Source organism: Cebus imitator, unplaced genomic scaffold (genome assembly GCF_001604975.1).
Source record: "Cebus imitator isolate Cc_AM_T3 unplaced genomic scaffold, Cebus_imitator-1.0 Scaffold10, whole genome shotgun sequence".
Taxonomy (NCBI): domain Eukaryota; kingdom Metazoa; phylum Chordata; class Mammalia; order Primates; family Cebidae; genus Cebus; species Cebus imitator.
This window is the reverse complement of record NW_016107325.1, coordinates 9,941,505-9,956,954: the sequence shown is the minus strand read 5'-3', so window position 1 is coordinate 9,956,954 and position 15,450 is coordinate 9,941,505. Positions and strand designations below refer to the sequence as shown.

General features: G+C 37.3%; 1 protein-coding gene across 7 annotated transcripts in view; it reads right to left on the bottom strand.

The window, feature by feature from the left end:
- Window positions 1-4,749: 4,749 nt before the first annotated feature.
- The window catches only part of CSRNP3 (cysteine and serine rich nuclear protein 3), a 194,687-nt gene continuing 183,986 nt past the window's right edge, over window positions 4,750-15,450 (bottom strand). For 6 of the 7 annotated variants that reach the window (XM_017548268.2, XM_017548283.2, XM_037745764.1 and 3 more), the window contains 2 exons: window positions 10,074-10,370; window positions 4,750-7,771 (listed from right to left, as the gene is read on the bottom strand). In XM_017548268.2, coding sequence (XP_017403757.1) covers window positions 6,719-7,771; window positions 10,074-10,370 — 1,350 coding nt within the window. In that variant the 3' untranslated portion in view covers window positions 4,750-6,718. The remainder of the gene's footprint in view (window positions 7,772-10,073; window positions 10,371-15,450) is intronic. The other variant, XM_017548275.2, reaches the window with a different exon arrangement.

Below are 15,450 nucleotides of genomic sequence, written 5' to 3'. Positions count from 1 at the left end.
CTTAATGGCTAAGGAAAAAAGCTTTTTTTGGTGACCACATAAAAAGGAGGAGCAAAAGAAAATTGTATACAATGTACGACAAAGGTAGAAATTTCAAACTCCTTTTCCATAGGTACCCTATATAGATACCACAGCAAAACCATTATTAGGAAGCCATGACCCTGACAAGGAGGGTGGTGGATAGTGGTCTTATCCAGTGTGGCAGTAGGACTTGATGCCTGCTGCCAAATTTATCTAGGTACTTGTATCACAAGTGAAGTTGACATTTGTATCGCTTTGTGACATTGTGACCCTTGTATCACAGTGAAGTTAACATTTATATATATCACAAGTACCTAGATAAATTTGAAAGAGACATCTTCTAAGTCAACCTGCTTCTAGATACTCATTAATAAATACATTTTAAGATAATTCCAAGACAGATAAAAATATTGGTAGAAAACTGAAAGAGAAAGAAAGAGATACTCAACAAAGAAGCTATTCCAAAGTTACAACTAAAATTGTTCAATCAGGTCACATAAATTAACTTAGACAATGGCAAGGCTAATTTCTACCATAAATTTCTCTCCTAACTCTTTCTAATCAATATACATTATCTTAAAAATGTTTAAATGGCCTCAGATGTCACTAAAATGAGTTAATGAATGAATGAATTTAACTATAGCCATGGTAATGAGTAATGCAAAGAAAGGAATTACATTGTTAGCATGCTGAATACAAATATTGTCTAAAATAAATTCTATCATATTCCTTTGAAACTTTAGTCCTGCCAGAAACTTTTATGAGGGATCACATAAGATGACACAGTGAAGTTGACATTTCTTGAATTATAAGCCAAAGCAAACGATCAAATTTATAAAAGCAATTATCCTGTATAGTGATATATTTATCACAAGTAAAAGAACGTAGTCACCAGTGTGACTTATATCTTGGAAATGACCTCATTACTCACAGATACGACAAGTATGTGTATATACTAAAATTCTAGGCTAGATGTAATATTTTAAAATCTACATAGAAAAGTGAACTGAAGCATATTGGTTTTGGCATTGAATCCAGTCAAATTCACTCTCCTGCTTCCCATCATTATATTAGCATTACCACTCTCAGGATAGGAAACCCGAGGTATGCCAAGACAGTACAGACTTAGACTAGTCCCAGAACTGATCACCAGGTAAAACACAGGTTATATCGAATGTTTGAGCTTGAATTTCTGGCAAAAAAAGAATTTAAAAAAAAAAAAAAACCTACATTGTTTAGGAAGAAGGTTTCATGATCTAGTTTGAAAAAAACAAGAAAGGAGTTGAAGTAAAATTTAGAAGTGACTGTTTTAAGGAGTCACATTGAATATCTAGATTTAGTAGGTAAAATGTTAAAGAAGAGCTTTTTTAAATGTCTGTACTTTTTACTTTTTACAATCATGAAAGTCATCGATCAGTTATTTTAACATAAAATGTGTTTATTTTTTTAACAAAATAGTTCATTTCGAATGCTGTAGGTGTGTGTTTTTATTATTCTAAAGCATCAAATGACTTATAGACAGTAAAAATGTAATCGATATGAATGTTGGTCAGCAGATGTGAGCACCAACTGGGCTGAAAAGGTGTCTACATTGTAACTGCTCCTTCTAGGTTTAGGTCTGCCATTTGTAACTCTAGTCTTTATAGCATAATAAAATCTAGCTTAGCTCTATTGAACATTTTTTATAATTCCTAATAGACATCACCACTTATTAAGCATTATTTCATCCTCACTTCCACTCTGATACTTCCATAATTCTGGTGGGTATTTAAATTGCTGATATTCAATTAAGTCACCTAAATTCCTTAATACTGCAGAAAACATCTGATGAGTTGTGCTATTGGTGCAAAGCTATGGCATTTTGACTTAGGCATTTTTGTTATTCCAGCACTAGTTAGCAGATTTCAGAAAAAGTAATGCAATCAGAAGTTGCAAATTCATATTAGACGTAAGAGTGATCAGGCTTTAAACTTTGGGTTTGGTTGTGGTAAGAATACAACCAACAGTTCCAATTAAAATTACAGACAAGTCTTGTCTTTGAAAGCACAAAGGTGCTTACCATTTAATCTTGGTGTTTCATATGCTGGCTCTACTGGCACTGCAAACTGTCTTCAAGAGAATAAGGAGCAGATGCCATTTTAAAAAGAAATATTAAGTTACATTTTTGAGAAAGAGAAGGCTTCCCAACACCTTCTAAAAAGGCAGTCTCCTGTTGGCTTCTGAGAATATAAATTTTCCACTTATTAATTTGATGGTTTGTAACTCCAGCTGAAAGTGACAGAGTGTAACGACCTCTCTGTTTTCCACCTGCTGCAAGGTGATGTCTTTGGAACTTGACAGAATTTTGCTATTCTGATAGGCTTTTTATAAATAGAAGTAAGAGTGATTATGTTCCACACTGTTGTCTTAAAAGTGTCCTGAAATGTTTCCTGGGTTATGCATGAGTCAAACCCTCCTTGAAAATGTCTGATAGGAGTCTGCTGGTATAAATTTAGCATCACTTATATAGTTCTAACATTGAAAAAGCAATTAATCAAAAATTTCTTTTTCATTTGATTCAGTACTAGCTGAGTCCAGATTCAATTCATAAATTTCAGGTGGAGGGAGAGAGATGAAGGAAGATCCAGTGAGTTCCATTAATTTGGGAAAAAGAAGTATCTTTTAGTTTCAGCGCACATATAATTAGACAAGAACTGATGTCAGTTTTTCTAATATCCCTTGATAAAATCACATATTAAGAGGATTTGAGAAGGCTTGATTATTTCATGCCACCTTCATTAATATTATCCCTTAGAATTTGTAGTGTTCCCCTCTTTTTACTACCCAAGACAATTGTTCTAACACAGCAGGTGTTCAGTGCATATTTGTTAGAAGGAAGAATTGATAATTAATAAATTTTAAATATAAAGACCAAAGATTTATAAACTTCTGCAACAATATCAAACATTGAAATCAAAGAAACAGTGATTAGCAACTTATAGAAAGTAAAGCATGGCATGTTTTCCTATTTAATGGTAATCATACCAAAATTTTGCCTAGAAGTCATCTATTACATTGTAAAAATTTAAAGAACATAGCCACTTAACATAATCGCTTTGCTTCTTAATTTGTAATTAGTGTTTTTGCAACTCATAGTTTCTTTGTGTGTGGGGGGAGGGACTAAGGGAGTACTGCAGGGCCATATATAATTGTGACGATTTTCATCATTCTAAGAAACATTAGTTTCACATTTTATATATGACTGTCACATTGGGAAAAATGGTTTTATCACAAAGAAATTATGGGCCTTCAAAAAGTAACTATATTATTCAATCAACCAAAAGACATGAGATAAATGAATTTTACCCATGTCTTAATAATTAATGATCAAGAGATAAGGGGGAAAATTTAAGTAAATCTCTTTCATTGACTTCTTTCTCCCAAAGGAAATTGGGAATGACAAAGGAGATGCAAGCTGCTTCAACCACTTGACTTTCAAATCAATCTGGCCAGGATTATAGCTGGGAATTAAGCCCCATTTAAAGGTATAGGACTGGTACTAGAACAGCCAGGACTGGAGCATGAAGCTTTGCAAGTTATAGTGAATGATCAAAAAGTTGTGTGTCCAAAAGACTACAGTTTGGCTAGATATACTATGGGGTCAATACAACAGCTGCAGGTCAGGTTATTGTGTCTTGGCATAAAGATCTTAAGTATTCCAACTGGCTGCATCTAGCTTGATCCCCATTTTTAAATGCTTAGAAGGACTGTAGCACTTTCCTGGCATGTGGGCAGTTCTTTGCTGAATAGAAGGGCTATTAATGGAAAAAAAAAAAAAAAGTCAGATGGAACAGTGTGCCCTCTCAGCTTTTCTGGGAAAGAAACTAATAATGAAATGATTCCATCATTAGTGTGTTTGCAACTTTGACCTGGTATTTTGAAATTATAGCTTTACCAATTATCCTCTTTTCTAAACCACAGTTTTTAGATCATAAAGCCCAACCAGATTCTGAGGTCAGAGAAACTCAATACTTACTACTGGCCATTGCCTGAAATCTGTCATTCTCTAAGCGTGTGATATGAGTGTATTTTATATGTGTATGCCTGTGTATGTGTTAGGTTTATGGGAGAATTTTAGTAGGTATCCCGTGTATGTGATTTGTGGGAGATGTGTACAAGTTAGTCAGGTGTATGAAAAGTTGGAATGGAAGCTGGTCATGATTGGAAGGTTAAGTCTTCTCAGTAGGGCAGTGAATGGATAGGGGGAAAAAAACTGTTTTCTTAAGCATCCTTTTGAAAACAAAGGTAGAAAACAAAGATCTAGCCAAAAATTACAAAAAAAATTAGGCTTTATATCATCTTAGGAAAATAAAGCTGAACTGAAATTAAAATATCTCTCTTTTCAGAAACTGGACTGTCATTCTACCCTTCAGCTTTGCTCAGGCTGGAGCTGGCTCTTCCCCACTCTCCCACACTCTGTGTTCCAAGAATAACCTCAGAGCACTTCACAAGCAGATCCTTCAAGAGCTTGTAATGATCCAGCAAATACAGTACACATGATCCTTTCATGTGCTTGAATGAAGGAACAATAGCCTCTTGTCATTTTCTCTTTGAGCCTGTGCTCTTTAGATTGTATCAGTAGGGGGAAAAATTTGGAGATTAAGCACTAAAAACTGTCACTTTGCAGACAACATGGGAGATATATATATATATATATATATATATATATATATATTTTTTTTTTTTGAGATTTCAACAAATCCCCAATCTGATTAGCTCAAAGGGCCAACCATTCAAAAGGAACAACCCTGACCTCATTACTGCAACCTACATAAAGACAAACCCAAAGCTCTTTTAATGTTAATATTAATGGTTATAAATTTGGCCCAATGGAGGGGAAGAGGAGAGACGGAGCAGAAATCAACTGCACAGTGGAAGAGCTGCCAAGTAAACATTTTTTTCCCCAAAACAAATTTTAGTAGAAACTTTTCCATTGGAGGACTTTCTCTAGATCAAGCATTTTTAAATTCAATTAAATAAAATATTATTTTAAGAAATTGAGATCTACAATATATTTATATCCATAATTCTAAACACCCAAGTCTAAAAGACATAAAAAATAAGTAGCGATGCAGTCACTGAATAGCAAGGCATGTTCCGCATTTCAAATAGTTATAAAACATGTGAAGTGATATAACAATAGAAGGTCAAAAATGTGAAACAGGTTTAGCATAGTCATATTGCATTGGGAAAAAAAAAGGTAGAATACACTATTTAGTTACCTAAATTAATTTACAGGAAAACGGGATCCTAGAAGTCCTCCGACGAACCAAGTGCAGGTTATCTAAAGGTGGGGAGTGCATGTTTTATTTCTATCTGTTCTCTTTAGTAAGAGAATGTGAGGTAATTAGAAAGTATGCAATGAATTCTGGACTGTTCTGCTAGTTGTCCCAGGCAAGACAAATTGAAATGCTTCAGAAAAGAAAGGCCTAGTTGAGTATTTGGGTAGAGGCCCTCCCCTTCAATCAGCTAGTCACTAAGTGGAAATCTCATTATACACTGATTTTGTAGAGATGGATTGACCACGCTGGAGAAAAGGCTGGTTGCTGAGGTCGTGTCTCTTCCATGTTTCCTCAGCCTCCTCTGCATTTACTGAGTTAGGTCCTCAGAGTGGCGAAGGAAAATAGGTCATTTTCCCTTCATAAGTATCATTGGATGATTCCTCTATATTAACTATATGAATCTTATAGTTAAGATCTTTAAAAATTTTTTTTTTAATTTTTTCATCTCAAAAAGTTCTCAGTCCCCACCCCACACGAGGTACCGTGAAGGGGCACTAAAGTGCATTTTGATGCAGGGGGTAGAGCTTAAAGGTGCTGTCCAAGCTAAGAACCAAGATGATGCTGTTTAAAAAAGAAAGGCAATTCCTTCTACCTCCATCTCTGGAGTCAGCTGAGGGAGGGCAGTGAACTAGCCTCTCCCCAGAGGATTGTCCTAACTCTTAACTTTAGAGAAAACTGTGTTAAGGACCTGCACATATAGAATCATTTATTTGCCCAAAATAGCAAAAATAGGCCTATTTCACCCTTCAGAATTTTGCAAATCTGATCAGTGATGATCATAAAAATGTGAATGGGTTCCAGATGCAATCCATGTGGGCATGCTCTGTGGAACGAGCTATGTATCTTCAGTTGGAATGAACATGCGGCTGTTCATTTTCATCAAAACGTGACTTCTAAACTACCATAAATAAAATACACATTGAACAATTATATCTTTTTCTTACAATAATTACTTTTACAATAAAAAGTCACCATTATCTTCAGATATATCGAAAATTAGGACTCTAAATCTTATTATTTCCCAGCCTTAGTTAACAAACTTGCACAGGCCCGATAATCCAAAATTTGGAGCTCTGATCTACACAGCTTGGCAGGTTTCACACAGTTTGACAGGTAGGCAACTGTGAGATATGCATTTTTAAAATTTAGCATTTTCTATCAAAACAGTCTGAAATCTTTTAAAATCCCTACAGAGACTGTATTTGTGCAATGCCACAGTCACGTGGCTAGAAAGTAAAAAACAAAATACAGTCTGGAAGATTAAACACCGTCCAAGTTTTCTTGGTCTTCAGTTTAAACAATGATGAGCCCAGGAAATCCAATTAAATACAGTGCCTTAAATAGGAGAAGAGTTGGTCCTAGAATAATTTAAGCTACTAAACAGGGACTGTCTCAACCACGGGTGACTTGATGCACTCTTCGTGCAATATGCTCTTTTCTGCAAGGCTCAAAGAAGTTTCAGCAGGATGCTCTGAAATGTGACTGTCACCATTCAATGTAGAGACAAACCCTTCCTGGGAGGGGCCTTTCAAGTATGAGTGAAATTCCACTTGAGGGTGACTGGACCTGTGTTCAGGATATAAGCTATTGCAGGGCACACTGTTATCATTTTCGGAAGAGGAGCAGCAAACGATTACAGAGGGGTTGGCAGCTGGGTAGTGGGAGGCACCATAGGCCTCTTCTGCTTGTCGGGCGTAGTCCACAAATTGCTCCGGGGTCATGGTGTAAGGCACCAGCGAAAGGGTACCGTTTTTGACAGTGTCTCTTTCAGAATAGTTCTCAGAGATCTGATTTGGAGTTCCTGGAATGTGGCTATCTATTTGGTAATACAGAGTTGAAGAGTTGGCATAAAAAGAAGCATTCTTTGCATGGCTTTCGTGAACGGCGGTGCCATCAGAATAACAAAGAACTGAAGGAAGAGGAACAACTTCCGCATGGGTGCCCAAACCTTCCACAAAGCTGTCTCCTTTGTCATCATCGTCATCCTCCTCCTCCTCTTCCTCTTCTTCTTCCTCCTCCTCCTCATCTGACTCACTAGGTGCCAAGCTTTGTGTGCTAGAATCTGTGACTCCGCTGCAAAAGCTGCTCCCATCCTCCTCTTCTTCCTCCTCCTCTCCTTGGCAATCTAATTCTTCAGCCGACTGCAGGTGCAGCACTGCAGCCTGGGGTTCAGTTTCAATCTCAAAACTGTCTGCAATCGAATATTCTACGGAGTGAGCGACAGGGCCCATGGAACTACTATGAGCACTTATCTCACTGTGGCAGCCATTCAGTGTGGGGATTTGCTGCTCTCGGTTTTTTTCCAGTTCAAGTTTCATTATTGTGTGCAAAAAGTGAGTCCGAACACGGATAGGATTAAATTCAATTCTACCTGCTGTGTTACTACATCCTTCTTTAGTGCAGCCACATGGGAAAGACATACGATCCACCTTGGAAGGAAGAACACAGATTAGCGCCGTGGAACTATTACAAACCAAATAAAAACCGAGAACCTTTTAGTAACTTCTTTGAATTAAGTAATCCACTTAATGCCATGTATGCCAGAGCAAATGACAACCAAACTTCAAATAGGAATGAAAAGGGGAAAGTGAGGGCTTAAAACATAAGCGTTAACTGCTTTTTATACCTATATTAAAATAAAAATGGGTTATGGTTATAAGTATGTATTTTCAGTTCACTGAACCACTCCATGGCTCTCTTTCCTTTTTTCTCTATTTTCCACTTTCCCATCCCTCCACTTCTTTAATTTTGCTCCCATTTTTCCAGTGCTTTTGTCTTTTCCCCAAGTTCCCTTTCTTCTGCCGCATCCCAGTTCATGTGCCTGATTTTAAACAAACACACTTACTGCACTCCTCTCCACATGCCATTAATCTAACTTATATCATATGCCCCATGTTAACTTTTCCTTTTGCTTATTATAAAGTTGCTTTCTCTTTGCTTGTTATAAAATAGACTTACACCATTTAGCATCACACACCCTCACAATTTGCTCTCATTTGCTTACCTCCTCATTGTTTGGGGTGCTTGGTACCTGAGTACATGTGTGATTGGACCTGTGTTCAGAACATAAACTATTGCAGGGCACACTGCTATCAGTGCTATTTTCAGAAGAGGAGAAGCAAACAATTACAGAGGGGTTGGCAGCTGGATAGTGGGAGGCACCATAGGCCTCTTCTGCTTGTCAGGCATAGTCAATGAGTTGCTCTGGGGTCATGGCATAAGGCACCAGAGAAAGGGTATAATTTTTGACAGTGTCTCTTTCAGAATAGTTCTCAGAGATCTGATTTGGAGTGTACTGAACTGCAGGGCTCCAGTGTATATGCACATTCATGACTATGACTGGTGGACTCATGTGTTTAGGTCCTGAATCCCCCCTTTTCTCCCCATTCCATTAGATACAATTTTCTTGAAGGAAGGGCATGTACTTTTCATCAATATCTCAAAACTATTCTAGTGATTGGACACTGTCTAGAGTGCTTAGGTTCAACAAGTGTTGGACTGTCCTCTTCACTCAGGTGAGAGGTGGAGTTTTGGATAATCCAAGGGCATTCATGAGAGATTTGTCAGTTGTCTCAGACTCCACAGATCAATCTGTATGCAGACCAGAGTGCAGGCAAGAGAAAAAAACTTGCTCTGCTTGTCACCTTATCCGGCACAGGGAATTTCCTATGCTATAGTAGAGAAGGCAGACTATCCTAATACAATCATCTTGGCCCCAGTAAAAAGTACAGTAGATATTAGAGCCAGAATATGTATCTGTATTTTTTTTATTCATGATTCCCTTTTCTGTGAATCCATCTTAAGCAACTGTTCAGCAGATAGGCACTGCCCTCTTCTTTTGCCTACCTGAGTTTCTCTCCTTATGCAGAAAGCCAAGTTTCTGCATAAAATAGTGACACTAATTATAGGGCGCCAATGAGATTATAAATGAATGGGGACCAGATAATTATCTAATTGCCAATCATCAAGGGTTGGTCAACTTTTTATTTACAGAGGTCAAAGGAGTAAATATTTTAGACTTTGTGGACCATATAATATGGGCTCTGAGGCAACCACAATACTCAACTCTGCTGTAGGAGCAAGAAAGCAGTCATAGGCAATATGTAAAGAAAAAAATGTGGCTGTGTTCCAATAAAACGTTATTTACAAAGTAATGTGGCAAGGCCAGATTTGGCCTGTGAACTTACAGTGCGCCAACCCCTGACCTAGTTCAGCTCCTTCATTTTAAAGATAAAGGAAGTAACCCCAGAGGGTTTACCTGACTTGCCAATTTCATATAGTTGGCAAATAGCAAAGACGGGAGTACAATTTAGTTTTCTGAGGTCCCAATCTAGTAACTTTTCCACTAATCCAACAACCTCTAATCAATCATTGTACTATATTCCATGGGTGGATCAGAAAATACACACTCCAGCATTAGGGATGTCATGATCTCTTTGAATACTGATAAAAAGATGAAATAAGCAGATATAATACAAGAATCAAGATAAAATAATTTTAATTAACTCAGCTGATGCTTGGGTTGCCTTTCAAATTATATATTATATGTATAAGCATTTTATGTATTCCCATGATTGTCCTTAAATTAGTCTTTCTTCCTGAATTGTGTCTTGCCTTGCCACAAAATTTTCTTTTACATGGGGGAAGCTTCATTATAAGTACCATGACTGCCTCCTTAGGGGGCGGTGGATAACGTCTGGTCTTTGGATGCCCTTTAATCCAAACTCTTACCTGGCACTTAATGCCAGCCAGGCTGCAGGTGCACGTGTCTGGATCACAGAACACTCGGCAGTCACAGCCACAGTCCTCTCGTGAGAGGCGGATGGCTCGCAGCTCATGCTTTTCTTCCACGTCGATCTTTTTCACTCCAGAGGCACGCAGCAGAGCTCTTCGTTTTTTTGTTGGCAAAGGTTGTAGGAAGAAGTACTCATCTACCTCTGTGTTGTCTAGGTCAATGTCATCATCAGAAATATCATCCAGTGTAAGAGTGCTGGCTTCTTCTGATTCCACTGTGCCATTCTTAGTCATCTACAAACACAAAGCAGCAAATAAGAGACTCATAAAGGGCAGGGTACAAAATCTCTCTGTCTGTACTTGGTGAGAATAAACTTACACATGATCATGTCCCCTGTAATCAACAAGTGTTTGGAAGATCATTTCTTTTAATCTTTAGGAGAAATCTCAGAAAGGAAAACAAGGGCATCAAAATGTTAGGTTTTTAAATGTACTAGTAACAGAAGACTGTTAATTGGAACTCATAACCTCCTAATGTTAGGAGCTACGGTTGTTAGAGCTTTTAGAGAGTACCATGTGAAAAGACCAAAGGTTACAAATGCTCATCAGTGAAAGTTATCTTTAGACTCAGTTCATGATAGGTAGCTCCAATGTTGGAATAACGTGTCCTTGTTCAGAGGTAATAGCATCCTTGTGGAAGCCATCACCACCTAACTCAGCGAATATGTTGTCCTTGAAATAACAACTCTGTCTTTTGAGCTCCAGCAAAGCCATGCACCAGGAAATAAAGGTGTGCTGCACTGTGCTATTGGGATTACAAATACAATTATCCTACAGAACATTCCAAGAATGAGGGCTTGATATGAAGTAATCAGCCAGGTCAGCATGCTCTGAGTAAGACAAAGAACAGAGGGCTGGGCCCACAAACTCTCAGCAACCAACAACTGAAACAATAAACTCTGCCCTTAGAGGAGTTTACACAAACCCTCACCCAAAACGGTACCTTCTGCATAATAGCTCATGTAGAAACTCTCTCACATACCCATGACTAGTCTGCCTCTATTTATATTTCTTCTCTAAATTAATCTCATCCATTGGTAAACCCTGAATCAGTATTTCATTTTTTTACTGTCATATCACATTATGTTTCCTTCATAAAAAAGCATTGAGAAAAAGAAGTTTTCCCTGAATATGAGTAAGGTATCTATCCTGAGGAGCTACATAGAGTTAATGCAGAAATTTCATGAGAAAAATCATGGAAGTTCTAAATACAGAAGGGATTTTCATCCTTTCATATTTAAACTTGTTACTTCCTAAAATTCATTAATTATAATTATTACTATGCTTGGTAAGCTTAACAACAGTTCATCCATCACACAGTTAAAATACTTGCAACATCAGACATCATTGTCTTATCTTTACAGAAAAACATCCAACATTTAGATAAGAATACTTATTGGAAAAAAATCTTCAACCTGGACAACTCTGAATGTATTAAAAAACAAATAGAAGTTTGGACTTTGCCCTCAAGCAGAGAAACTTTCATAGAGGAAATAACACAGTAGCAAGTGTATATTAAACATATCACAAAGGCCAGGTGTGGTGGCTCAAGCCTGTAATCCCAGCATTTTAGGAGTCCCAGGTGGGCAGATAACTTGAGGCCAAGAGTTCAAGACCTGCCTAGGTAACATGATGAAACCCCATTTCTAAAAAAACAAAACAAACCACATACAAATTAATTGGGCATGGTGGTGGGCACATGTAGTCCTAGCTGCTTGGGAGGCTGAGCAGTAAAAACATCTCCAAGACCAGTGATACTCAGCCTCCTTCGTACCACCAAGGAGGCCAGGAATGAGGGATATGGCATCTCTATAAACTATCAGTGGCCCACCCTGGCAATGTTTCTCCATGGAGGTCATGGTGGGGTACTTCTCCTTTTACTCTTGGGGATCACTACCTTAAGAGGGTATCCTAAACTTGGCACTGTTTTGTTAAATGCAGTTTTAAGTTAATAACTTGGATGAAGACCTAAAAGGCAGGCTTATCCCATCTGGAGATGACAAGACCAAGTTTATTGAAATTAAATGTAACATAACTTCACTGATCATTGTCTGCAGGCCATGTCTAGCACTAAAGAGGGTTTTTGCCATGGAGATGTTACAAAATTTTGATTTATATCATAAGGCAGACTCAGCTTAAAAGACCTGAGTTTAGTTTGCTTGTTTTTTGTTTTGTTTTGTTTGTTTTTTGCTTACCACCAGCTTAATATGAAGAAAAAAATTAATCAGTTTAAAAAGCCACTGTATCTTTAATGTATTCCATGGAAAGAACATCTACAACTTGGGAGAGGATAATGTAACACATTCCTGGAGCACCATGTCCAGATCAAGTACCATATTATGAGGGAGACATAAATAGCACTGTATCCAGAGGAGGGAAACCAGGGCAACAAAGATCCTAAAAGCCATACCCCAGGAGGATCAATAGAAAGAACCAAGGACATTTAATCCTACAGAACAGAAACACATAGAGCCCATACACTATCTTCAAGTATGTGCATGTCCATCACCATTGTTTTCAAACATCCGGAATTCAGAAAATAGGGAAGATTTACTCTGTGTACCTATGGGGCAGAATTGAGGTCAAAAGTTTGCAGTCACGTGGCAGCACATTGCTCAATGTAAGGAAGAGCTTTCTAACAATTAAAGCTGCAAAATGAAATGAACCACTTCTAAAAGCTGTGTGCTCTGGATCATCAGAGTTGTTCAATAAGAGGCTGGAACTGGATAGATGACCCAGTCCATGGGGTCTCAGAAAAACTAAAGGAAAATATGTATATCGTTTGGATATTCAGTCAAATCTTATAGTTCTTTAGCTCATTAGCTGTTAATTGTAGGTGGCAAACTGGAATCAATTTAATTATGCCCTCGAAGAACCAGGAATATTTGGTTGTTTTGTTAGCTTATGAGAATTTCAACAACCTGAAGTCACAATAGGGCCTTGAAATACACATTACCACACAGTCACTAAGAGGGAAGATGATAATGTCAACATATAAGACATATAAATATTTCCTCTCAAATTCTTTTCTTCTCCCCTCTGATTTAGACCAACATTGCCTCTTTCAGTGGTAGCTAATAAGCCAGGCAGATTCAGTAGCATGCTAGTAAATATTTAACAACTGACACTCTGAAAAAAAATTCTAATTTGTCATGTTTGCCAAATTCCATGGTTTAAATACTTCCATCATAGCTGATTTCAAGCTACCGTTGGGAAGAGATGTACACAATCCACTTGAGTGAGCAACTTCAGCAAGCTGGCTCCATCACACCACTGAATGTACCCCACATTTTAATCAGGAGAATCAGTGCAATTGACTTCCCTAAATTAACAGTCCAATGTTTGTTGCAGAGAAAGAAAGTGAAGATTTGATTACATATGCTTAGTTGTTCCATTTAAACTAAAATACCAACAATATTTTGTAAGAACATATTCTTAAATATACTGCATTTGCCCAGGGCTGCAGCCCACCTTTTCAATCTCCATCACTTTGTTTAGGCTTATTTTCTCTGTACAGGACTTGTCAATACAATGTTAAAGTGGGCCTCCATTTGGAGATACATTCCAGAAGCTCCGACACTAAGTATGCTGTGGTGTAATCTCTACAGTCTAACAGAAATTCTGCAGGGATGAGTGGAGTTCAAACATATCATGACCAGCAGGTTCTGACACATCTAATAAGGAAACAGAGTATGGGGAGATAGTTAAAAACATCCAAAAATGTTGATGATTGATATAGCTCAACTGTCTCTCAAAAACCTCTAAACCCTTATAGCTCTCAGGGCATTTAAGGCCCTTATCTGGAGGATAAATTACAAGATTTTTGAGGAGATACAAAGGGAAGGGCTGGAGGTGAAGTGGAGAATTATAATATTGCATGGGTAAGTCACTAAATGGGTAAAGCAAAGTCATAAATCTGAGATGTGGGATGAAAAAATTTTACGTAGCATTTTTTTAAAGGTTAAAAATCATTACCATTTGGCAACTGCTTTTTTTTTTTTTTTAAATGAGGAAAGGAGAGCAAGTAATAACCAAGAATTACTCAAGAAACATATGACTGAAAATTTGAGAAAAGCACATATTTCTGAAAAGCAATAAGAAATGGCAGCAAGAATGAAGATAGATCCTTGAATCTCAGAAATAAGAGGAACAACTTAGGCTGAAAAAATATTAAGGAAGAGGAAAGCCAAAGCTGTGAAAGCTAAATTAAATTTCTTAGAACAAGGTAGTAAAATTCAGTATGATAGAACCCAGAGGCAATTGGAACACCAATGCTCTTTAAAACATACAAATGCCTGCCTAATGCATTTTACAGATACATGTGAATTGGGAATAAAGGCTAATGTAATTGTTCAACAATGTGGTGCAGATGATGAAATCTAAGCACTTAATTTGGAAAGTGTATAGTATTAAGATGACTGCATTGATTACTGTGAAGAGTATGACATGTTTGAATGGGCTTGATAGAGAAGAAGAACTGTGCTCTGTAATTTAGAAATCTAAACCTACTTATTTCTTCCAGAGCATACATTTTATTCAATCAGCTTTTTCTATTAGTTGTTTATAAACATTTGAAACACCAACACCACCAACAACAAAAAAAGACACACTTGAACTTCCCCAAATAGAATTGGATTTGTTCTACTGAAGTAATACTTATATATTATTTTTTGATATAGATAACTCATAACTTGATTGGAAGATGAATTACTAAATTAGGAGCAATTTTATAATCAAAACATACATTTCTACTTCTATTTTGTTTTCCAAATGTGTCTTATAACATCTAGGAGTGTATGTGTGTGTTTCTTTTTCTCATATTTCTCTATTAAAGCCCCATTGACAGAGGTACCATTATATAAATGGGTTCTCTATTTGGAACTCAGCAGAGACACTCTGGAAAGATACTGAGGCACAATGGAAAGAGAAGCTGCTTCTTCCTGTTTTGGGGCTGTGGGTTCTCAAATAAGTAGAAGGGAAACTATTTAGTTCTGAGTTCAATGAGTTTCTCATGGTATATTACGTGTTTCCATAATGATGGCTTTGGAAAACGTCTGTCGTGTCAGATGCTGCCTTTCCTCACTCCTTACTCAGCAGGTAGTTCACTGCCATTCACAAAGGACAAACTCAGGCCAACTCACAGTGGGCAAAGTTTGTTTTTAACAGTCCTTACTTTTCTTTCTGGAGTCCTCTTCTGTACTAATGACCCTTCTGCTGCCCCAGTCAAAATAATGAAATCAGTTTAGCCATATTTACAAATGGTCCCTGGTTTATGATGGTTTTTTCTTTTTATGATTTTATGATGGTGCAAAAG